Source organism: Aptenodytes forsteri, unplaced genomic scaffold, assembly GCF_000699145.1.
Source record: "Aptenodytes forsteri isolate BGI_AS27 unplaced genomic scaffold, ASM69914v1 Scaffold93, whole genome shotgun sequence".
Lineage (NCBI taxonomy): Eukaryota > Metazoa > Chordata > Aves > Sphenisciformes > Spheniscidae > Aptenodytes > Aptenodytes forsteri.
The window spans coordinates 4941395-4966595 of NW_008794665.1; the positions used below are offsets into that span (position 1 = coordinate 4941395).

General features: G+C 41.6%; 1 protein-coding gene across 1 annotated transcript; it reads left to right on the forward strand.

The window, feature by feature from the left end:
- The first annotated feature begins 78 nt into the window (after positions 1–78).
- On the forward strand, positions 79–25201 carry DAPP1 (dual adaptor of phosphotyrosine and 3-phosphoinositides 1). The gene is made up of 10 exons (XM_009273619.2): positions 79–181; positions 697–787; positions 8810–8932; positions 12476–12609; positions 16611–16741; positions 19218–19265; positions 19505–19567; positions 21410–21495; positions 22105–22192; positions 22660–25201. Exons 1-10 carry the CDS (start codon positions 79–81, stop codon positions 22708–22710), a joined length of 918 nt encoding a protein of 305 aa, XP_009271894.1. The 3' UTR covers positions 22711–25201.

Genomic DNA, 25201 nt, shown 5'->3' on the forward strand with positions numbered 1-25201 from the left:
TTCTTGCTGCTTAATTTGGTAATGAAGTGAGGAATAAGATAAACTGGGGTTTGTTTAATGAGCCCGCCGAAGGGCTCCATGCATGGTGTGCAGCCCCTCAGACATGCCCAGCGCCTCATCCGCGTGGCGCGTTTGAGAGGCCGGGAGGCTCCCGTGTACCGAGGATGCTGGCGTGCTGCAGGTGAGTGGGAGAAATAAATAAATAGAAAACCTAGAGCGCAGGCAGGCGTTTCAAATATAGTGGAGAATTAGAGGCAGGGGGCTACAGCTTCACTCAGAGAAGCTCTGCAGTGTCGAAACCTCCTCCGTTGCGAAGAGCCCGGTTTGTGCTGCATCGCTTACCTGCATCTCAAGGGAGCACCAAACCCAGAGCTTGTCCTCAGAGCTGTCTGTCCTCCCTGGCTACAGAGCTGTGCCATCCCTTTGGCCATCTCCTCATAGCTTGGCCTGGGCCCTGGCCCAGTGAGCTGCCATCCCAGCCGCCATGCCGGCTGCTCCTTGCTGGGCCCTGGGAGGCAGCAGGCATCCCCAGGGCACCTTGGGCTTTGGTAGTGAGAGCAGTGGATGGTTTGCAGCTGTTAGGAGGACATCACCCTTACTCAAAAGCAAAACCCGAGGAGCAAAAAGGAAGGCCGAAGGTTGCAACAGACCTCGCTCCCTGTCCGATGTGACTTACCCATTTTGTCTGCTAGTTAGTTTTGCTTTTACAGGAGGAAGGCTTGGGTTACTTTTTCACCGGCAGCATTGCCGTGGGTGAGAAGAAACGTGGGCTGGAGGAGCGGCACAGGTGGGCACAGGGAGGGAAGGACCGGTGGCAGAAAAGTGAAGGGGAGACAAAGCAGAAGAAAGGCCAGTGAAGATACTGACAAAGCAAAAAGGCTCTGGTGTCACCTCTGCGTTCAAAAAGAATAGATGAAAAAAGTAAAGGTTTTTTGCTTCCTGAGTACTTATGGATAAGGACCAACTCATCATTTATTTTTGTGATTAATTCACTTACTGAAGAAATTAGAGTGCAACAAAGAAACTTGGAATTACTATCTCCACACTGCTGATATTTTCCCATATTTAGAAGAACCTGTTAATGAAATGCCTGTTACTGAAGCATCTAACAAACATGAAATGAAGTCAAGTCACTTTGCAGTGTTACCCAGAGTGGCCATTATATACTTTTCCTTTACATCTGTAAGATTACAGTCATCCTAAAAAAGTATCTACAGAAAAAAAAAAAAGAAAAAAAAAGTTGCGGCTGCTGTGGGAAGCATGATTCCCTATTACCAGACTTTTGTTCGTTTAGACTATATGGCCTGAGTTGATTTATGCCAGTAACCTGTGCTTACAAACAGCCTCGCTGGTTGGCAAGGAGTTTGTCCTCATAGATGATCTCACACACTAAACATTCTGGTAGCACGGTCTAAAAGATCTCTTAATGTAAATACATTTTCAGCTGTGAGAAGTAGGTGTGTCACTCTCCAGACCATTACATTAAATTCTCAGCCACCACAAGGGTTTTTTATCCTAAACTTAGTCTCTGGTGCTATCACAGTGCTGAGTTCCCCTTACAGCCGACATAGTATCTTGCACAACCGAGACCCAATTCTGGTAAGGAATATATGTCATTGCCATAGTAAAGACCGACAGAGACAAGGGTCATTCAAATGAGGAGCAGCGTTGATGTTCATATACCTTTGGGGGGGGAATTTGAAGCAGGTTATTTTAGAACTTCTGCTTTACTGTGCAAAAATCAAAGAAGTTGGAGAAGGTTTGAAGAAGCGTGAAATGGGAAGGACTTTTTATTTACTTTTAAGAGAAAGGAGGTTGGGTACCAGGATATCCTCATAGTTTACCAGGTCAGCTGGTCATCAAAATGGAAAGTTGACAGCAGTGTAGATGGGTATACAGCATAAAACCTATCTGACTCTCTGCTAGGTTTGGAGGACCTGGTATTTGCTGGACTGTTCTAGATCAATGCTCCTGTAATTACACTGAGAATATTGGAGCTGGTGGGAGCAAGGCGGGAGGGAGGGGAAAAAAAAATCAATCTATATCTATTTTACCCCTGTTCTAGAGGTATCCCATCTGTCACAAAAACAAGATCAAGAAGTAAGATTTAACTATCCCAGTTATCATCAGGACAATCACAGTCACTGAAAGATCTAGATATATCTACAGCTGTTCATCAGATTGGATTTTTTTCCCCAGAGCCTCAGTATTTGTAAAGATGGGCTTTCTGACCTTTTACATCACAACAAAAGAAAGCAAGAGTGATGGGTTTGGCTTTTTTTTTTTTTTAAACTACTTCATTCAGTCTGAGGGAAGATGGTGACATATTTATTTGGAGAGTTTGGGTGGTCAAACAATCAAGAGTTCAAAGTGAAAATTCAGATTACTGTCAGCTTCATTGTCAAGGTGTTTATAGGTGGAACTAATGCCTAATGAAAAGGAAGATCAAAATCAGAACACATTGTTGAAAACGTGTTACCTCATTCATTAACTTCTTCCCTAAATCTACCAAAATATTTGGAAGGGAGCACTGAAGTTTGTCAAGAGAGACATAAGCATCTTGGCTTAAAGGAAAAGGAAACTGACATCGTGATTCTTCTTTGAAGGTCTCTTTGGCTATTCCTGGAGTCAACCCTTTTTCCAATCAAATCACATTTATTGCTGTTACTGCTAAAAGGACAGCCTGCGCACTGCAGTGTGAAACTCCTGTAGCTGATCACGTATAATGTGAGTTTGGGGAATTCCACATTGCAGTTCACGTTATTTGCGCAAGAGATGAGAATGTGGAATATCTCATCATCCGAGTAATTACAGGCTGGTCTGGTCACACAGCTTCCGTCCCAACATAGCACAGCTTGGGCGACACTGTTTGTCTTTTGGAGGTGAAAGGAACGGGGCAAGAGGAAACAAGTTTTTGTAGCCTTTTTCCTTTTGCAGTCCGAGCGTTCTTTGTCATCCCTCGCAGCACAGCTTTTATGTTCCTCCAGCTCCAGGTTTGACAATACCATGACAGATGGTATTTGGAAGACTGAACAATACACTTCATGCTTAGTTTTAGTAACAGAAGAGAAATTAGGCCACAGGCCTAGATCAGATGATGATAAAATTGGGGAACTGAGGAACTTGTATGACTGGGACAGGGCAAATGGTAATAAGAATTTTTTTTCTTCATCTATATTTCTAATGTAAACACAGGCAAAATTACAACGGTTAGAAAGTGGGCAAAAGAAATGGGTGAAAATCAGAACAAAGGCAGTTGAGAGAAGGGGGAGAGAAAACGGAAGTGAAAAGCAGAAGCTGAACTAGTGAAAGCCTACAGTTAGAAGACATGAACTTTAAGGCTGGACACACTGATGTTACTTCCTCATATTTCTATTTTTTAATTACTTTTCCTGTGAAATGGCACCCTTGTGTTCCAACAAAGTACTTTACATAGGTGTGTGATTAAGTGTTTCAGTGTGACACATTGAAAGGATGTCTAATAAATACCAATTTTGGTTGTATGCCACCTATAACTTCTGTCTTAGCATCCTCACCCTTTTGTAGGTTCTCCAGAGCTCTGTCAACTCATGCACCCTTAAAAACATTGCCAAAACTTCGCTTTTACTGGCGTGAGGTACAGAGAGCCCTTTGCGACTTTCAGATGATAGGTAGTGCTTCTAGGGTTTGGTATTAGGGAAAAAAGTTAAAATTTAAAAAAAAACCAAACAACTTGACAGATATGATCTGGAAGTTGCTGAAATCCAGCATGCAGAGAATAGAGAACTAGTGAGGCTATTTTGAGCATTGCGTCCAGCCAAAGGAGATAAGTCAGTGCTTTCCCGCTCACTCCATCAAGCAGTACAGTGTACTACTCCTTTAACCTAAGAATGGGAATATGTCTTTGAGGCTAGTATATAGTTTCAAAGTGTAAGAAAATTCAACTCGTTGTGGTAGAAGATGTTTTTTTAATACGAAAAAAGTGCAAAACCTGCCAACATCTACCACCACAAAAAAAACCAACCCAGGATAAATAACTGCTCTGAATAATATTGAAGTCCTACTGAGAGCACATCTGGACCGTCTCGCCCCTAATGCAGATCTCTGTTTCCTTATAGAGGTGGACGAAAGATGAATTAGATTTGCTGTGTTTCTGCTTGGCTCCTGCAGCTCAGGCAGCCGAGGTGTTTTCCACGGGGACGGTCAGCCACCGAGGAGCACAAGCAGTATTGCACCTTCTGTGGTAGGGGAGGGAGCTTCTGGGAAGGGAGCAGAGAGATCACCCAGCTGAATACTGAGAATCTCCTTCCTGCTTTAGAGAAGGAACTTTGAATTGCCCGACTCCTTACAAAAGCAAGCCAAACACGCACACAGTTTCTAACTCTATCCAGGCTATAACTATCTGAGAACATAATCTGATAAGGACACACAAAATAAGCGTGACCTCTGCCTACTGCATTTATCTGATAGCTGGGCATACCTCAGAGTTATCACTTCAGACACTAAAAACAAACGGCAGTCAGAACTTCTAGCTGTGCTCTCTTCTGGCGCTATCTATCTTTCATTTTTATGAGGAAGAAAAGCGAGTGTTTCTACTAGGCATTACACAGTTTGCACATAGAAATGGCTGAGAAGATAATTATCCAAGTCACTCAACATTCATCCTTGGGTTAACCATGTTTGTGTTCTTTGTGTATTCCAGTGTTGTTAAAAAGCTAATCCACCTGATGCCAGCTACAGGTTTATTCACCAGCCCCTGTTTACACAGGCAGAAATGTTTTGCAAAATACCCATATGGTTTCTTTGTCAACAGCATTATCAGAAATGACAGATGCTAATACCTAAGGGCTGTCTGATCTGTAGGGGACATAGAAATGAAGTTTTATTAACATTTTTCTTTGAAACATCATGGGTTGTTAAAGAAAAGAACAAATGAACATTTTGGGGATGATATTCTTACCTGAAGAGAGAGTTTCCCACTCCAAACATTGTTGTAACATACTCCTGATCATCACCACTGTGTAGGGAGGTCCAGTCACTGCATTAACTACACAGAGATCTTAATGAAAGAAGAGATTTTAATGGGAGTGTGTCCTATTCTGGAGTTGTGATGATTAGCATAGCTGCAGTGGTACGGCCGGCTGGCATAGACATGGCTTGTACTGTGGCAGCCACCAGCTTACCCCACAGGGGAACCCCACTAGTGACTGGGTGGGCAGATCCTCAGGGCAAGGCTGTGTGCTCTTATGAGTTTTGGCTCTGTGGGGCACTGTGCATCTCATTTCTTTCTCCTCCTTCTCTTAACAGCAGTGTCACCGATGCAATCTGATATAAAGAATAGGCTGATTTCTGAAAACACTTTCTTTTCCAAAGAGAAACAAAGGCAATCTCACGAGGGCTGTGTGCCCATCTTAAGACGTGCTTTCATGGGCCCAGCAGACTCTTCCACTCCAAAGAGCAGGAAGAATAGCATGGTCCTTCAACAACATGCAATGACAACACAAACATGCTTACATGTATGGGATGAAGAGATTTAATGTAATTTAGGACAAAGTTAAAGTAACAAGAATGGGTAAATGACAGCAATTACAAACTCTGAAACTGAGATCGCTAGTAAAATCGGCGATAAGGAACCCAAAAAAGGGGAGCATGCAGGATTTTTTTATAGGAGAAATGAAATCATTAGAAAAGAAGAACCTCCCAGAAGTATGTATGCATTTGAGACAGGAGGGCTTGCAAGGCCAACGGCACCCAGCAGAAGTGGCTCTGAAGCAGGGAAGGACTTTCTTCCATCTTTCTTCTTGTGTTTCTTCAGAGAAATCTGCATCAGGAACCTCAGGCAATTTCTACACTACTGGTGATTTTCAGTCTGACAAATGTCAACGTACGGGGCATATTTCTAGATTTTTTTGGTAGTGAATACCAGACTCTGTAAGTTGGGTCAAATAAAGATGACTTTTGGAAGGACCTTCAGAAACAGCCCAATATACAAGATACGCACCATGGTTCAAAATGAAAGAATTAAGACAATTCAGCTTTTTGAAGGACTTGCTAGGGGCTTCAGACAGATGGGTGTTTGTAAAGCCTTTTGATTTCCTTAATTTCTTGTTTTAAGACGGCAAGAAGGTAGATATAGTATTATGTTTTCTATCAACAGTTTTCTCCTCCAGGTATCACTCAGAACACAACCAAAACTTAAGCTAAAGGTGACTGCCCTTTACAGTGTCTTGCTGAATGAGCCATGTCTCCCACCTTGATTTACCTGCAAATTTCAAAGAACTGCCTAAAAGATTTTTTCTAAACAAGATAAATAGAAGGATTCGTCCTCTGACAAATATTTAAATTCAACTGAAGCGTATCTGGTAGTGTCTAACCACAGGGCTGTTTGGGTTTCTTTTTAGTCCTGTTTACTTGTATTTGTGTCATCAGGCAGGCTTGATTGGGAGAGAAGACTATTTGCATAGGTATGTATTTATTTACCTTCCTGGTGGTCTGTGTGCAAACGCTAAATTTTCCACAGCATTTTAAAATTTTACCTGTGTTCATGCAATTGGAACAAATTTTGAGTGACCATTTTCATACTGGAATATCCAAGTAACCTGACGGTTGTTACTGATTGAACCATCTGTGACAGTCAGGAGGAGGAAAAAAAAAAAAGCAGCTATGTATACCACAGTGACTTTGGCATGAAGATCTGTATACTGTCTCAAATCCACGTCTACTTTTTAACCTGAGCAAGAGGAACACGGTAACATTTGAGGGATTTTTGTCTGAGACAGCATATTTAGGCAAGAAGACTGGTGCAACCTTGTTAGCAAAGATTTAAAACTGCACTTTAAACCAACATTATTTTCCCAATTAAGTGGGTAGGGTTTTGTTGTTGGTTTTTGGTTGGTTGTTGGTTTTTCTTTTTGCATAGTGGTAAAATTTCATTAGTCACTGGCCCTTTATGTGCAAAGAGAGAGTAGATTTAAACACAACATTTTTTAAACTTAAGTGACTTCTATTTTAAAATCTTAGTAAAAGACTTTTTGGAAATAAGGTAACAGTGCACATATGAGCAACCTCAAACTGAATGCGCCTCCTTTATGAAAATGACCACTTACAGATTTTCTCAGTGTATGTTTCTTTTGCACAGAAGTGAGAGAAATAGTGTTATGAAATGCCACTCAAAATACAGTGTTGTCTTCTCAGCTGTAGGTACAACCAAGCGTGCATGCTGATATGATCCTCATCGCATCAGGACAGATCTGACCTTTGACTGTTACTTACTTGGGCAGTTAATCCCAAAGCGGATTTTGGCTAACAGGTGTTTCAGAGGATGACACTTTGATCTTTAAATATTCATTATTTTATTCTACTGTGTAGATGGTCCACGGAGCACGTTCTAGAGCCAAAGCAGCAATACCCTGTCTGTATTGAGTTTCACGTGGATCTTGTCTTCCACAGGGTTAACAGTCTGGAGTCTCTCATAAAGCAATTTATCAGCCAGCTGGCCTTTCAAATAGGCAGCCGTCTAAATTCAGAGTTAAAACTTTGTCTGAGATGCCAAGTTTAGTGGCAACTTGCAATGAACAGTTAAGGAGAATGAGTATACAATTACACCTCGTTTCAGTTTGAAGACTGCCACGATACAAATGCCAGAAAGTTCTGTGATCACACTTCTGCTTTCAGTCAAACTGCATTTCTCTGGCTGAAACAGTAATAAGACTTTGACCCCAATACTACAGGCACACACAGTTTAAAGGAAGGGGAAGGAGGCTCGGCACTGCTCCGTGTACAGACAAGGGGAGAAGCTTGCTCCCTGCAGAGCTGTGCCCTGGGTACAGTATCCCCTCCTCCTTCTGCACTAGAGGTTCTGGTGTGTGTATATAACTGTCGTTAATATCTGCACACAGCACGTCTTACAGGACTGGCACTCCAGCCTTTTATAGCTGCAGCTCTTTTTTGTGTTCGGTCTCAGGATCATTTCTAATGAGATCCTTTTCTATTGAAAGACATCAGATGTTTCTATTGTGAATCGTTCTGGATGGAAACAAAGCCGTAAACAACATTTCATTATCTTCTTTGCAGGATTTTTTTCCTGTGGATTTCTTGTGCAATTCTTCATATAAAAAAATAAATGAAGTTAGTTTTAACTGAGGTTAGATGAAGCAGGCGTTTAGATGTTTTCCTGCATTGCCCAGACCACGTATGACCGAGCGGCAACAATGGCGAGATTTCCTAAATTTTCACTTCAAACTCTGTCAGTTAATTTTGGTCCCTTCCTCTGTTCCTTCTTCCAAAAATGTTATGCTTTAAATGAACATTTTACACTTAGGCAAATGTGTTTAACTGCAGATCTTAGCAGTGCAGATGAACTGAGTTGCGGGAAATAGAGAGTCTGGGAGGAGTTTAAGTGTTGCCTGTTTGCCCCAAAAGAGGAAGCATACCAAAGCGTGTAGTTATGTCAGGAAGTACAGATTCTGAAAATAGACAAAGAATCCTGCATACCCCCCAAAATTGCTTTCACCTTGTCAGCATAGACCTGGGTAATTTGTTGCTCGTGCAAGTAGAATTTGCAGGGTTTTTTAGATTCAGCAAACTGTCAGCTGTTTGTACACAACTTTGTAGTTAACAAAAAATAAATAGTTTTCTGAGCGTGTTGAAAGGAGGCTGCTGAAAGGGGCACAGGTGTGTGTAACCAGTGTGTGCCTGTGAGAAGGATGGTAACTCAGAATTGTAGCAGTGTTAGTTGCAGTCTCTCCTCTTTAACTCGGCTCCATAATGCAGCAGAAGCTGTCCGTTAAGAGCTGAGTGAATGATGCTTTAACCCCTTGTGTCTTCCCAGGTGGTATCATGATAATCTTACCCGACATGCAGCAGAAGCGCTGCTGCTTTCCAACGGGCAGGATGGAAGCTATCTCTTGAGGAAGAGTAATGAAAGGGAAAATTTGTACTCCCTCTCTGTAAGGTAGAGTATGGACAGAAGTTAATTTATCTAATGCTGCACAGCTAGCAGTTTTAAAATCTTCATTTAGTCCCATGTTTGTCTGCATGTGTCATGCATTGAAATGACCTGCAGATTTTTTCCTAGGGCTCGAACTATTTTAATATATGTTCCTAATGGTGTAATCCTGCTGAATGACATTTTGTTAGAAGAAAAAAAAAATTGGATTGGATTTGAAAATTGCTCTCATTTTTCCAAACCATGAATTAATCTTATTGGCGAAAAACATCATTCCATGGATTGGCTGTGGATTTTTAGTCTGCATGATAAAAATCTGTATGGCAGTTGCAAGAGTTTAAGAAACAGCTGATGGGAGTAGAAAAGTTTCATGATGAGGACAGTAGTAAATGTGCCAGTTAATAGGCACTAACTTCACCAGTTTCTGCATCACTGTATAGGAACAATCATCTCTGAGGGACGACCCAGTGTTTGACTGGATGGTTTTAGTCCTCCGTTCTGGGCTAAGACTCAGTCTTAGCCAGTAATGCATGACTAATTTGAACAATATTTTGAAAGTGACAGGCATCAGGCCCTTGAAGTGAATTACAGCAATTTATACCAGTTCAGGACACAGCCAATACAGAGCACAGGTAGCCTGGCCTGGGCACTTCACTGCTGAATCACATTTAAAGAATCTCCCAAGAAGGAGGGAAGCCACAATATTTTAGAGAGGCAACATGAAAGACGTATGCATTAGATACACAACGTAGTCCCTGCATGTCAGCTGATGGGAGGTAACCAACCCGAAATACGTTCTTAGCCTTTGGCAACTGTATGGTATATTAAGCCTCTACAATGAAATTTTGAGCTAGTGCATTCACGCTCATTTCTGCCTCAAACTGAGCCTCTGAAGAATTAATGACCACAGCTCAGTTGAATCGCAGTAACTTTTTAAGCTAAAGTCACTTTGATCAGTATAATGATGCTAGTTATTCACAACCCTAATAGATAGGAACACAGCATATGCCCTTGAATTGCGACTTTCTGCATATTCAGTACCAGGAGCTGTTATAATTTGGAAGTGTAGTTGCTTGGAAACTGAGGAAAGTGCAATTTGCACATACCCTGTTCCCCAGAGGTATAAAAGGCAAATACGAATTGCTTCACTCGTCTCTGACAGAAGACCCAGGAGCAAGTGTGCCGATACATACACTGCTGAAATCATTACCACTATAGACAGCCATTTATACAAGGAGCTTGGGGGGGTGCCCGACAGATCTGAAGATGATGTTAACAAAATGAGTATTCACAGTAGCAATGACTGAATTGAGTGCAAGTCTTGGGAAAAAGAGTAGTAGCATTTATAAGTAATAGCTTTCCTTAAAAAAATATTAATTTTAAGTGAATCATTGTCTTGCTGTTACTATTTTTTTACTTTAAAATGTAACTAAACATTATTTGAGGTAATCTACCTCAGACAATTAAAAAAAAAAATCTTGAAGCTATTTTTAAAGGGCACTCAGGAAACAACTTACTGTAATAAAATAAAATGTAAATAGTTGTTCTTTTAATAGGAAACGAAAGTTAAAGTGTTAGTTAATGAAAATAAATTTGCTGCTTTAAAAAATTCTAGCCTTAGAAGACCTAGAAAAGTCTACTTCAGGCCAATTCCAATCTCTTGTTCAGCTCTCCATGTAGGAACAAGAGTTACTTACTGCATTACCATATGAACTGAATATTCCAGTCTGGAGTCTGGAGTTTGATAATTTATTCTGTTACGTTAGTTTTTTGGTGGTACAGCTGTCTTGAAATACTGATTTTTAAGTGTTTTAATAATTTTCTAGGAAACGAAATGTTAGTTAATGAAAATAAATTTGCTGCTTTAAAAAATTCTAGCCTTAGAAGACCTAGAAAAGTCTACTTCAGGCCAATTCCAATCTCTTGTTCAGCTCTCCATGTAGGAACAAGAGTTACTTACTGCATTACCATTTGAACTGAATATTCCAGTCTGGAGTCTGGAGTTTGATAATTTATTCTGTTACGTTAGTTTTTTGGTGGTACAGCTGTCTTGAAATACTGATTTTTAAGTGTTTTAATAATTTTCTACTGTTTGTTTAACTCTTAAGTTTTCCCTTCCATTTTTTGACTAATATTAAAACTTAATTTTAGAATAAGTAATTCAATTTTGTTCTGATACGTTTTTGTAGAATGGATAACTTTAGCAATTCTAGCTGTCATTTTCTTTCTCTCCTAAAATGTCTTCTATAGCTTTTAATTTACTTTCTGCCTCTGCCTCACAAGGAACTTCAGTCATTATTATAGTTTGTTTTGAAAGGCAACAATGCTTAGACATCCCTTGAGGTTTTTATTTACAGCTGTAAGAAGAGAGATCCCATATTGCCTGAAATCCCCTCCCCCAGCTAAATTAGCCAGCTTTAAAAAGGAACTAGGAAGTAGAGTAGAAGTTGCTCTCATTGCAACATTGTATTCTTGTGAAATTAAATGACAAGATGACAACCCTGTCATTGCAGCAGAGTCCCAGCATCTATTTGCTGTTGTAGGGCATCTGCACTTGGCTTGCACATATTGTGTCTCAGCTGACTGTAGCGCAAAACGTGGGAGGTCAGAGGCATGTTCTACAATATCACGAGTACTGTTCAAAGATAAATATTTGTTTAAATACTTATTTGAAATTATAATCTCCTGTGGAAGTAGCAATAAACAATGGAAAAGACACTATAAATCCCTTTCTTCACCATATTTTCAGTATATTTGCTGCATATGTTTTTCTTGAGACAAAGTTTTTTCTGGACTATTTTAGATGCTAGTAACATTAACAGACGTAACTTTTTCACAGGAGAGATACTTGCAATAAGTGCTTCATTGTCTTCTGAAGTCAAAATAATTGCCCGTGCAGGAAGCGAGGCCTTGCACACTTCTCTAAATACCATCAGCTTTCATAAACAAACGCTGTTACTTCCCCGACAGACAAAGGACCCTGGTTCATGTTTGACAGTGCCCATCGTAGAGGAACCATTCCTCTGAGTACAGAGACAAAGCAAACAAATGCTAAAGCCTTAGGTATCTAAAGTTAGGTTATTAAATCCCTGTTTGGGGGCAAAAAGGAGGCGAGGCAGCCTATTTTTGAAAGAGAAACAGAAGACATTTTCAATGAGATTGGGATGTTACCTGAAAAGTAAGACATATACCAAGACAAAAGCCCGGTAAGTGAAGGGATATCATCCTGCTTAGACAGAAGGCTGGAAACCTCATTTGTGAGTCTTTTTACTGATTGCCACAAGAGTTAATTTAACTTACTTAGCCTTTATAGGCTTTCATAATCTCATATCTGTAAAGCAGCAATTAGATTTTTCTTAATAAGTCTGAGTCTCAGATGTGTTGAGTATTAGTGAGGGACGGTAATGGCAGTAGTATTACTGCTAGGACAGTGACTGTCAGCCTGTGATCTGGGCCAGATTTCCTGTAGTGGAAGCTGCTATTTAAGGGTTGTACATGCCAAATGAGTTTGGCATTTATGCCTTGACAGATTTTCCTTTTTTATCTTAGGGGAAAGGATTCCGTGAAACACTTCCATGTTGAACATACAGGAACTTCATTCAAATTTGGATTTAATGAATTTTCTAGCTTGAAGGAATTAGTCATGCATTTTGCAAATCAGCCTTTAATTGGAAGTGAAACAGGTAAGGAGAGCCATATGTTTGTATGAACACGTTTGTAGTCATGCCTCACACAGATCTAAGTAAAAGGAGCTTCCGATATGTTATCAAATAGATCTACTGCTGAAGTGTTTCTCTTCAGAAATTCACCTTTGTATTAACCTCAGGATCTAAGATGTTCCTCTTCAAAAACTCTTTCACGTACTCTGAATTCAGACAAACTACATGTAAGCTTACTGGGTTTTGCTAACCAGGGACATGAGCTCCTTTTGATTTCTCAGAGAGAGAAGGAAGCATTTCAAAATACACATGTACTGGGAGGAACAGAACCTTCTCAAAAAGGGCAAAACCAAAGCAAGGTGTTTAATGAGGAAATAAATGTTCATCTATGAAGTTGAAATCCCCCAATAAGAATAAATGGAAAAGGGACTTGAAATTGTTCATCTCCGCTATTCTTCATCCAAGGAAGAAGTCTACAGTGATATGTTCCTCTCTCCTGTAGGGAATGTGGCCTGTATTACCTCTCCCTTTCTGTCTACAGTGGATCAGCCTGCTGATGCCATCTGCCATCACAGTGATTTGTCTTGGTTTTAAGAAAAAGAGGGAGAAAAGCACAGGCTTCTTTAGCAGCCAATGTGCTGCCTGAATTAAGAGTCAAAAGATTAAACTTGATTCCTGCAAGTGAGTTGAACACCACCAGACCAGAATCCCTGGAGAAACAGATGCATATTATCATGATAATGCCAGTTTTAGGTTTAGCTTCAAATGTAAGAGTTGAAGATGTGTCAGTACAAGTTAGTGCTAAAAACTACAGTATCGTGTGTAGAAAGTATATGCAAATAACTCAGAGTAGTACTAATTATACGTGCAAGAGACCAGTTAAATGATAGTTGGCACATGCAATAACTGTAATATGTCACACATTAAATATGCACCAGTGCTCTTTTAACTCAAGCATTAAATTCAAGGGTTGCTTTGCAAATTTTTTTTCCCCCAAGAGAAATGCAGTGGTATACTCAATATGGCACTTGTATCTTTCAAAGCATTCTCTTTTTAAATTGCTTTTAAGAGTGGTTCAAACACGGAGTTCCTACATGTATCTTTTGTGCCAGTAAGCTGTTTTTCCTGTGAAATCAGTCATGCACCCACGGGCCTAACACTAAAGATTTCAGATGACATATAAAACTTGTATTTCCCCATTCCTTCACTGCGTGTGTTACAGACATTAGTAATCAAGGCATTGGTGTTATGTGATCTCTGTGGACAGGATCAACACTGCTGAATGATGGGCTCACTTCTCGCCTTAAAGCTCCCTAATCAGATTCTGCTGGCTCTGTGAAACCTCTTTAAGTTGGATGTGCTACAGAATAAGAAAAGCCATTTGAACATCACATCAAGAAACCTTCCACCTTACCTTACCATGGATAGCAGTAGAGAGGAAGAGAGAGTTAGCACTCAGGCAATGTTCCTTCAGATACAGGTATCAAAGGTTTCCTGGGTGGTAACTGATTTATACCAAAAAGGGGGTAGGGGCTCATCAGAGCCCACTCTAAGCCAAGTGTCAGTGTGGCAGGATGACCGGCCCAACACAGGGTCACACAGCAGGTTGGCAGAAGGGCCAGCAACAGAGTCTGATTTCTTAGGCCACACTTCCTTTCAGTGAAAAGCAGCAAGCGACCTTTAGCTCAGGCATTAGTAGAAAGTAGTTGGACCAGTTTTTCTTATTCCTTGTTATACTTACAAACAATTTTCTGTAGCAACACTGTGAGATCAGGAATGAAAGAGTAAAGCAAGATAGCATTTTTCACCTCCTCCTTGCTTATGGACAGGATTTTTTAAGACAGAGACCCACGAGAGAGAATATGTAATGGTTTCCACTATCTTCCATTTAAGTTTGTCTCACTGGAGCTAGTTTTGTGTCTGAAGAGGCACACCAGACTCTCTTTGATCAGTGCTTGAACACACAGGCCTGCACCCCTGCAAACTGGTCCATGGAGCTCAGTGATTCTTTTGTACTGGGACAGCTGCAGGTTTGTGCTTCAAGCCCAGCAAACCTTGTCTTACTACAGCTTCATTTAAGTCATTACCCAGACAAAAAAGCCAAAGTCACTTGAAGCTAACATCTCCAACAATGGGACTAATTTTCATTTTTCCTTTAGAAATAGGTATCATGCACAAACTTGCAAGAAGAATCTTGCTACAGCGCAGCTTTTACTAGTTCTTTTGTACCATTACCAGATGATTCTGTACAAGTATCTTCCGTAAAGAAAAAACATGGAGAACTTACCAGAAAACAAATATTGTATAAAATGTTAAACTAGTCCTCCCAGTTCTGCAGCAGGGCTCTTTATCCATGGTGTACAGGGGATGGTACTCTTGATTCTATGCAACAGCTTAAGAGTAGTTTCTGTGGACTGGTGATGGGCGTGTTCTCAATTTCATTTTAAATGATAAAGCATTATTTTTCTGCAAGGCCAGAGAGAATTAAACTAATTTTGACTGTTCACTTACTGCAAGTTGAATATATCACATTTGCATACATCCCCTGTGCCTGCGAACAGATTTCAGTTGGTTAATTCAATTTTTCCACTTCCCTTTGTAGCCCTTCCCATTACAAAATATACTTTAAAGTTTATTTCACTTTTAAATTACTCAATCACCTGTAGGTTTCAAGTCCAAGTTCTTACCAATTCTAGCATCCCTCCTCTTTAAGAGCTGACAATATCAGCATAAAATGCAAATGGAGCAGCATTTGTATGCTGTGACATTATTTTTAAAGAATGAGATTAGATGGTGTAGCAGTTACTATTTTAAGGAGGTTCTTCACTATTGTGAATAGTGTAATAGATTCACTATTGAGAATGCAGCTTTTTGCAGAGAACTTGCAATAAACATGGCCTTATTTGAAGAACAAAGAATGGCTATAATCAAAATGTTACTAACTGGAAAGAGCTATGGCAAAACAGTTAAAGGCAATGGTAATGTGGGCTTACTGTTAGGAAGTCTGTATCCGAAGCTCTGACAGATTAAGTGATTTACGCAGCAAGCAGGGGGTTGTTGGCAAAACCAGGATGACTGTTATGACCTCGTATCTTAGTCTAGCATCCTGCCTACCCACCCAGCCAGCCTCCTGTGCAGGAAGGGAATTTAATGTGTCAAGTGATTCCCTGCAAGCACTAGTAAGTTTAAAGGTTTTAAAAAGGTACTGTGTATTTACAGTTTTCACAGTTGCATGTAAACAGGCATGATAATGTCTGTAGTCACATCTTCATGAATGCAGTGAAAGTGTAGGTCACATGTAGGTCAGCATTTCAGCTGTAACTATAAAATCTGTGTTTCAGTTTGTTCTGTATTACATGGTTACTCCCTGACTGGAAAGAAGATCAAGCAGGACAGGAGACACCTGCCTTTGAGGGTTGTCTGACGGTCCTGTTCTGTTGCTGTCTTGATTTTTCGCCACTTACCATGCATTGCAGAAGGGGTTTAATTACCTGCTGCTTAGAAGAAGTGAAGAGCGTTTTCATTCTTGTTTTCAGAGATGTAAGAACAAATTGACTCCCACTGTACAGGGATGAGGGAATGGATTTAGGCAAGGTCCAGGTGCCCAAGGTATTGAGGACTCTGAGCAACACGACAGAGCCAAGGAAGTGAGACTGGGCAAGTGAATCCAGCAGCAAGTGCCCTTCTAGTTTGCATGGGTGGATTTTTGTAGAAAATACCCATCACAAAGTCTAAACTATTGAGATGATGCATGTTAGAAATATTTGTCTAGTTTTATCAGCATGGGAGAGTCATTTCTAGCATCTGATTGTTTTTCACATGTGGGCGTGGCCTGAGTCCTGCCCCCTTCCAAGGAAAACCCCTTACAGGGAGAGTTGCAGAGATCTTGGAGAGGTTATTAGCTCTTATGCCTTTTTAATTTTAGGAAAGGTAAAGTTAACCATTCCACAAACAGGCAGCTACTGCCAGTTATTTTCTAAGACTGTCTTGCCAGATGACTTAATCCTGGCTCTTTTCCTCTCCAGGAACCTTAATTGTATTGAAGCATCCCTACCCACGGAAAGTGGAAGAACCTTCCATTTATGAGTCCGTCCGAGTTCACACGGCGATGCAGACGGGAAGGACAGAAAGAGACCTTGTTCCAAATGCTCCCTCAGTAAGTTGTGTTCTGGTGGGAGGGGTGCTTCTCCTGGCCTGAGTTTAGTATGATTGCTGGAGGGAGCTATGGAATAACACCAGTAATTCATCCCTTTGTGGGTTCATAAATACAGGAAGTCTTTGCCTACCAAGACAAAACAAACACAGACTTGCTAAGTACAGTCCCATGACAAATAAAGGCTTTTACAATTGTTGTCACCAAGACCTTCAGTGCTGTCACTGGGAAAACATTGTCTGCAGCTGACCTAGGTGATTCTGACCATCCAAACAAGGAATATATGAAAGGTTTTCATTCTCCTGTTATCTTCCCTTTAGAATGCCATCTTAGCAGTAACATTATCGGGAATTAAAAAAAACAAACAAACAAAACAAAAACCCAGAACCCCCCAAAACACACACCACACAAAACAAACACAACACTTCTCACATCTTTCTGACAACATTCATCAGGCTGTATGCAGCAATACCTATGTCAGGTTGCACAGTAAGCCCTTGTTTTGCCAAGCACCCTTTAGGGCCAGTGGGAAGTCTCTCTCCCCACAGGTGAGGGGAGGAATACACTAAATAGCAAAACCAAGTAACAGCTACAGGATTTACCACATTTTGTCTCACTCAGTGAGTATGAGGATTAGATGACAGGAAACAGATAGTAGTCCTGACAGTCATAAACTCATTACTACTTACTATTTAACATTATCATTAAAAAAAACAAACAAACAAGACAAAAACCCAGAACCCCCCAAAACACACACCACACAAAACAAACACAACACTTCTCACATCTTTCTGACAACATTCATCAGGCTGTGTGCAGCAATACCTATGTCAGGTTGCACAGTAAGCCCTTGTTTTGCCAAGCACCCTTTAGGGCCAGTGGGAAGTCTCTCTCCCCACAGGTGAGGGGAGGAATACACTAAATAGCAAAACCAAGTAACAGCTACAGGATTTACCACATTTTGTCTCACTCAGTGAGTATGAGGATTAGATGACAGGAAACAGATAGTAGTCCTGACAGTCATAAACTCATTACTACTTACTATTTTTGCAGTCATCTTTGTTAGAATTATTTTGCCCAGTTAGCAACATACAGCCTCCTTCCTAACTGGGGGGAAGGAAGGAGCATCTCTGACTTTCTAGGTTGGTTAAAAAGTGACTTTTTGAAAAAAATATTCAAAGATGTGCAACACAGGCAGGGACACATTTGGAAAAAGAAACCCCAAAATGAAGTGCAGTACAACCAAGTTAATAAGAGTGTCTGTGTCCTGATAGGTACATTACTCAAAAGTTTTTTTTGACATTTTCACACTTGGATTTTACTGTTTTAGAATCACCTTGTCTTAAAGCAGGAAGACAGCTTGCTGTATTCTGACACTAGACTTAAACCCAAAATAGAGCGATATGACAGAAGAGCTTCCACCTTTTCAGCCCTAGTAATTTTGAGCACAGTAAAAAGCTGTGTCATGTTAAAAGCCATGCCTTACTGGTGTGAGAAACAAGAGAACATCTTCATATCCATTTGGGCCACCTGCTCTGACATCTGTGGCTCACTTGGACAGTAATTAGAGACTTTAAATCCCTTGTAACTCATATCTAAGTGAGACAGGTGGTTTCTCGAGAACAGTATTGCTCAGAACAGAGAGGAAAGTATTTAATTACATACTGTATTTTTTGAGAAAGAGGAAGAGTTACATTAATACGGGTTAATGACGTTAATAAAAGAACCACTTCTGATGTGTCTCACAACCAGCCCTTCATGGCTGAGTTCCATTTTAACCTCCAAAGAAACTTGACGCCCACATACAACCAATAAAAAGGGAATTTTTTTAAAGAGCAAGTAGTAATTAACTTGGCAAGAATTTGGTTTTCAGAGGTCTGCAGTCTCACAACTAGGTCCCTACACAGAGTTTCAGTATCTGAGAAGTCATAAGGTCCCAACGTCACTCCTGGTGGCAGAGAAACAGTTCAAAAAACAATTTGTCAATAAGCACATTGAATGTAACAGGTTTTTCCTCTCAAGCATGTGGCTGTTTGAGAGAAGAGAATGCCTAAGTAAAACACCACTTTCCCCCCCGCTTGCATTTCAAGAGCGATTTCTGTCAATAATTCCACTGTCAGCTAAACCCCAGGTGCTCCTGGTTACAACATGTACTGAGGCAACCATCTAACTTTACTAAATAAACTGGAACTACAACTATTGTGCTGCGTTTAGTTGAGGAGATGCAGGCCAGAAGCTTGCTGAGGGAGGCACGGTCTAAGAAATTACCGTTAGAGCCAGCGCAGGTCCATGTTTACCCTAATGGTGGATCCAGCCTTGTCAGGGGAGCACAGGAGTGAGGACAGGGCAAGTGGCCATGGGAAGTTTCCCCAAGAACAGGCCGCTTTTCCATCTTCCAGATGTAGGCAAAGAGGGGGATGTGGCAAATAGAAGCAGGGCTCAGTCTCTAACCCTGATCCCTTTCCTTGTTACTTCACAGCTTGGTACAAAAGAAGGATATTTGATAAAACAAGGCAAAATAGTCAAGGTAAGGAAAACTCGTACTCCTTGCTTCCACTCTGCAGTCACCCGCAGAAGCTGGAGACAATGCGGAGCTGAAATAGCTCCACCTGCATTCCCCTGCAGAGAGGAACAGTTTGTGTTTTGAGCAACAAGAAAGCACGACTGTAAACCAGAGCAAGTCAACAGCTTTAAAGGTTCTTCTTTCCTAAGAAGCATTACACTGAATTCTCACAAGACAATTACCATCCGTTCTTGATCTTTCAGAATTGGAAGACAAGGTGGTTTACACTGCATAGGAATGAACTTAAGTATTTCAAAGACCAGACAGTAAGTAGCAAACACCAGTTCTACTCTTTAAACCTTTACAGAGGCAGCTGCAGCCTCCTCCTATCTCTGGCTTCTCACATCTGTATCACAGCTTCCCAAGCTAAAGCTTCCTATACTGTTAGAGGGGTCAGACTTTTCAAATAAAGTCAGACAAGAGAAAGTTAGTAAGTTTTACAGCTGGAAAACATTTACTGTGCCCTGTCAGTCTTACCTACTAGACAGAGTCGTCGTTTACAGTGCATTTTTTTGGTTGTTTGCTTCAGTGGATTTTAAGCTAACAGCACAACACAGCTTTTATCGGTAGCTTTGACACACAACCTAACAGGCAGTGGTGCTATTAAAATATTTCTGCAAATACTAGTAGTATATTTTGCATTCCTTGATTTCATCCTTTTATTTCAAGTGGTTGCACAGTATACATAGAAAAAAACATTCCTTTAAAGACATCGTCCTTCCTAGCACTCTGACATAGATTAACCTGCTGCATCTGGGAAAAAGTGTGTCCTTACAGTTGCTGTTCCATTTCTATCTTAAACTGAGTAAAAATAAGACATACACCTAGAGTTTCTCCACCCTTACAATACTCCAGTTCAGGTTCCTTCGTAAACACAGCCAAACTGTTTACCTCTGCCAAGCCCTATTTCAAGCATCTAACAGATTTTAACACAACGGCAGACACAACTGCTCTCTCTCACCAAACATTACCATTTATAAATGGTTATGTATTTACAGGACCTTCCATCAGTTTTCATTTCAGTTCAAGCCAACTTGAATTAAGTTTCCAGGATAACATTTCAAAGGGCAGCACTCCAAACATTTGAGTAGCATTTGTGACTTACCAGGCGAGAAGGTGTCTTTGTCAGGAATGTGGCCCCCTCCCAGGCAGCGTGGGTGTCTCCTGGCACTCCCATTGTTGCTGTGGGGTTACAGATACCTATGGGTGAGCAACTTGCTGCTGGCCCTGGGATGGCATTTGCTAGCACACCTCAGCACAAGTTGCTTTCTTCTAGTGTAGTGCGTAACTAACAGCCACTGAGCCAGATGAGAACATAAGGAAAGGTGAGAAAGCACAGACACCTCCATACGCCTGATAAAGGACCATGAGAACAGCTAAGGGTGTTTGGGCAGAGAGCAAGCTGTTCTTCTACTTCAGCTGCCTCTTCCGAGGTGCTCAACAGTGTGAGGCTGAAACAAATCAAAGAAGAACTGTCACGCCTAGGGAGAATGAAACTCGTAAGGGAGATGCGTTGAAGTCATACACAGACAGTGCACATCCCCACACTTGAGCACTCCTGGGCCTGTCCCAAGAAACTTAAGATATATACACACACTGCTCATGCAGCCAGACTCATCACTTCTGCTACAAGCACTACTTCAGCTTTGCTTCTGCATTTTTTCCTACTCAGCTTCATCCTTTTAAAGCACTTAGAATTAATTAAATCCCCAACGGCTGGCTAGGCCTGATAAGACCTATAACCAATCCCTTGTCTCTGTAAACCTTAGCTGGAAGTGATACCAGATTTGCTGCTGTGTCAGTTACATTATAATGCATTGACCAAACCCTCAGCAGTCTGCATCTAGCTCAAACTTTCCTGCAGTAGAGATCTCCTCTGTTGTTTGTCTAGATCTGAACTGACTGTCCTGGTTTTTTTATGTTTAGCTCAATTCATATCATGTTAGCACTGATGTTACGTTTGCTAGTTTGGGTTTACGGTGTTACAGCTGTTGTACCTATGCCTGGAAAAACCTAGTGTGCCTGTAAAGGTCTAGACGCACTGAAGATGAACCGAGCTAGCCCTATCTTCTGTTTTCATGTGTTTCCATTTTAAAACCATTTTCAAGGCCACAGAACCGATTCGGGCACTTGACTTAACTGAATGCTCAGCTGTGCAATTTGACTATTCCCAGGAAAGAGTCAACTGTTTCTGGTAAGTTGCTGTACTTTCTCCACCTTGCTGGGAAGGTCAAAATAGCCAGGGAAGTTTGAAATGTAGCCACTGGGTGCTTCTGAAAGCTCCCTTGCCGGTTGTGACCCTGCTCTTCCTCTAACTCACGAATCTGTTTCTGTCAGCCAGCCTCTGTCAGTCCTGCACGGCTTTGCCAAATTACTGCTGGCAAAAATTTTCTGTCTTGGCGAGGAGGAAGGGTGTAGGGCTATGTGTAGCGGGCATTTCTTTTCCTAATTCTGTAAGCATGTATAATCATCACCTAGACCCATGGAACTTAGGTATGGTCCAGTTCCCAGTTCAGACATTGCTACGGGTCACACAGTAACCGCTTCTGTGCCCAGACGTGGGTCTTTTGTCCTCATGGGCCTGGGGCAGCATCTCCCCAAGCTGTAAACTACTGTCAATGCGAGCGTGCTTGTTTACAAACCATTCTTGGCTAACCTCCCTCCTGGTGACTGAATGGGAGGATGGCCTCCCTGCCCTGCTCTGCCTAAACAACTGTTGGTGCAGGCCAGCTGGGTTCGGTTTGAGGAAGAACTACCAGTTGTTCTAGCAATTTAAGAAATAGTTTTAATTGTTTACTTACAGTTTAGTGTTCCCACTAAGGACATACTACCTGTGCGCGAAAACTGGAATAGAAGCTGATGAGTGGATTAAAATACTGCGATGGAAACTGGTAAGATGATGTGCAGTGTTACATGGCAGTACGCCTCAGGCAGCAGTACCCTTGGTACTGCCATCATAAACCCCCCAATATTGTAGCACCAAGTGCTACAGTTCTTGGTATCTGCAAGAAGGGCGTACTTGTTCTGGCTTCCAGGCCAACTAGACTGGAATACGTAGTTTTCGCATAATGTATATGCCTGCAAACCCACTTTAGCATTTTTGGGATGCACTTTTAACACACATACTCATTAGGAGGAAGAAATTACTTCCATCTTTAAGGATGTCATTGTGTAGAGGGTAGACAATATGGAGCATCAGCACGGACCGCATGTGTTGGGTCATGAAGGAAGCAATGAGAAGAGAATGTAAAGGCTTGAAAGCGTTACTTCCTTAAAAGTATCAGTATTTGGGTTGGTCGTACTCACCCACATCCACATGCATGCAGACAAACAGTAATGGATTGTCTTTCTGTTCTAGTCACAAATACGGAAGCAACTGGAGCAGCATAATGCCACCCTCAGTTCCTAGCTGCACCTCCAGTACTTCTGCTCCATTGGCAGGAATTGCCTCTTTGCCAAAGGGAGGGCATCGCTTACAAGAGGACGGTTTCACACGTCTCCGTTACTCACAGTGGGCACGCATGCGCATGTATGCCCACGCACAGACGCTTGCATCCAGCTCTGCACACAGAGGATTCGTACAGCTGAGCGCTCTTGGGCTGTTGAGTCACGTGTGGAGGCGGTTGCAAGATCAGAGTGTCAGTTTGATATGCATGGTGTATGCCTGTAATGCACTTAATTCAAACACCTGTTAACTAATCACAGAAGTAGTCACCGTTTAAAACTTTTGTGGTTATGCAGAGCACTCTCGATAATTTATTGCAAGCTCCATCACAACTAACCATTAGCAGCATATTCTGTAACCTTGAGCCTGTTATTTAAAACTGGTCCTTTCTGGAAACATTTAATATTTCTTTTGCATTACCCGTTTAGGCTCTAAACCAAAAGAAAAATGACAGAGGTAATTACATTTTTGTAAATAGCATCTATACTACAATCCAGAGAATATTTCAAGGCCCTTCTCAAGGTGATGGATGAGTAACACTTAGTTCTGGTCAAATATGTTTTTGTATGGTTTAGATTCATACCACAGTGATGGCTACAAGTGAATGTTTGTTTCAGACAGCATCTATAGGTAATGGTGAGCAGCATCATGCGAGCATGCTTGTTTACAAACTAGGATTATGAGAAACAGGCAGCTGGTTCCCGGCATGCATATGACAGAGCTGCCGTGGGACCTTAAGGATGGGTGACAGGACTCTGCAGAAATCTTTGCCTGTGGCAGCCACCAGCGTTGTTAGTAGCGTTATGAGTTGGGCCCCCTACAGTCCCCCTTGAAAATGGGCTGGATTTTGTATTTTTTCCTCACGCAGAGAACTCAAAACAAGGTTTTGTCCAGAACTGTGTTTAGAATTAAGCACTGCTTGCTTTATATTAAACAAAAAACACCACATACACTAAAAATACGAATTTAAAAGAATACATCTTCTACATAACCCGATGTAAATTTCCATCTGTATTTTGGAAGACTCATACACACTGAACAGTGTTGTGGCTCGCTACAGAGTTGAGAAGCAGAATCCCAGTACTTTGGTGCTGTAGTCAAAACAGATGTTACATTTTGGAAGCAAAGTTTGACACACTGGAGGGTCCCAAGACCAGCTTGGCCTGACCTCAAGGCTGACCCAGCTGCAAGACCCCCCGAGCAATCCTGCTCCTCCTGCAGGGGTGGGGGCCCATCACCCTGCATAACAGTCAAGTTTCTGCTGAAACTGTATGCAAACCTCCCCCACTATGCAAATGCTGCAGCACAGGGCTTAGTATTGCTCACACAGCAGGTCAGCGTTCAATAGATGCCTTTACTGTGAGAAGACTGACGAAGAGCAGGGGGAAAAACATACCAGAAGAAGAAAGAAAATCTAGATTTGGAGACAGGAATAGCATTTTATTTCAACTTAGAAATTCAAAATATTTGTAAATATTTTTATACAGACTGTTTTCTGAAAAAAAATGTCATTATAAAACTACCAAAGGTCTTCTGTATTCCTGTGCTGTATTGCTAAAGCTTTGTCCTCTTTTTTCCTTTAAAGAAGTGGTTTAACAAACGGGCATCTCCCGTTTAGTTAAAAAGCTTTGATGAGTTTGTGTGACAGAGAGGCAGCGTAAAGGGAAGAGAGAGAGAGAGAGAGAGAATGTTCTCTAACAGCATTACTGTTCCGTGAAAATGGCTTGGAAATGAGGCTTGAAGCGTAACCACAAAAGCAGCCTTCCCTTTTTCACACAACTGGCTGTGTTACAAAACGTCAGAAGCGAGTTCAGCACATGGTGTCACGAACTGAAGCCAGTAAAAGAAATGGCGCTTGGCCGGCCTAGGAGGCAGTCACAGACAGACGAGTTGAACAGAAGCTAACAGCAAGGGTAGGCCTCAGATGGAACACAAATGCTTTTTGCCAGAAATACACGCAGAGACACCTTGGGACTCAGTTTCTAGCTGCTTCTGTAATGACCAGCAACAGAAAGCTCAAGCCAGGAGCTCAGTTTAAATGGAAAAGGGTTAACTGACAACTTTTAATCTCCAATAGAGCTTTTGAGCCAAGAATTCCCAGTCCTCATTTCCAGCACCACTGTTTACCCCCCATCCTGCCTGATGCTGAAGATGGGTGAGGTATAAATGAGGGGCAGTGGCACCCCCTTCCCCAGCGGGAGGCATAGACCTGCCAAGAGCTCTCCCTTAGACCAGCAGCGCTTGGTTTTGGCGCTGGAAGTCTACACTGCAGCCATCACAAGCGGAATATGGGAGGGAACGAGGTGGGGCAAAGAGCACAGGATCGATCCCCAGCAACAGGAAGCCAGTTGGCACCAAGTTCTGCATCTCTGCATTGGCACAGGACTTGGTATCCTTATCACCCAATTGGGAGATACACTGGTTAGTTTTCAGCCTGTAAACTCGTGGGTTTTGT

What these genes read in the sequence shown, in the direction of transcription:
- DAPP1 (XM_009273619.2), top strand. Translation starts at nt 79, where the DNA reads ATGCATGGTGTGCAGCCCCTCAGACATGCCCAGCGCCTCATCCGCGTG. An exon ending in TTGTTCCAAATGCTCCCTCA is followed by an intron (nt 16,742 to 19,217) that starts GTAAGTTGTGTT and finishes GTTACTTCACAG; the next exon opens with CTTGGTACAAAAGAAGGATA. An exon ending in GAAAGAGTCAACTGTTTCTG is followed by an intron (nt 21,496 to 22,104) that starts GTAAGTTGCTGT and finishes GTTTACTTACAG; the next exon opens with TTTAGTGTTCCCACTAAGGA.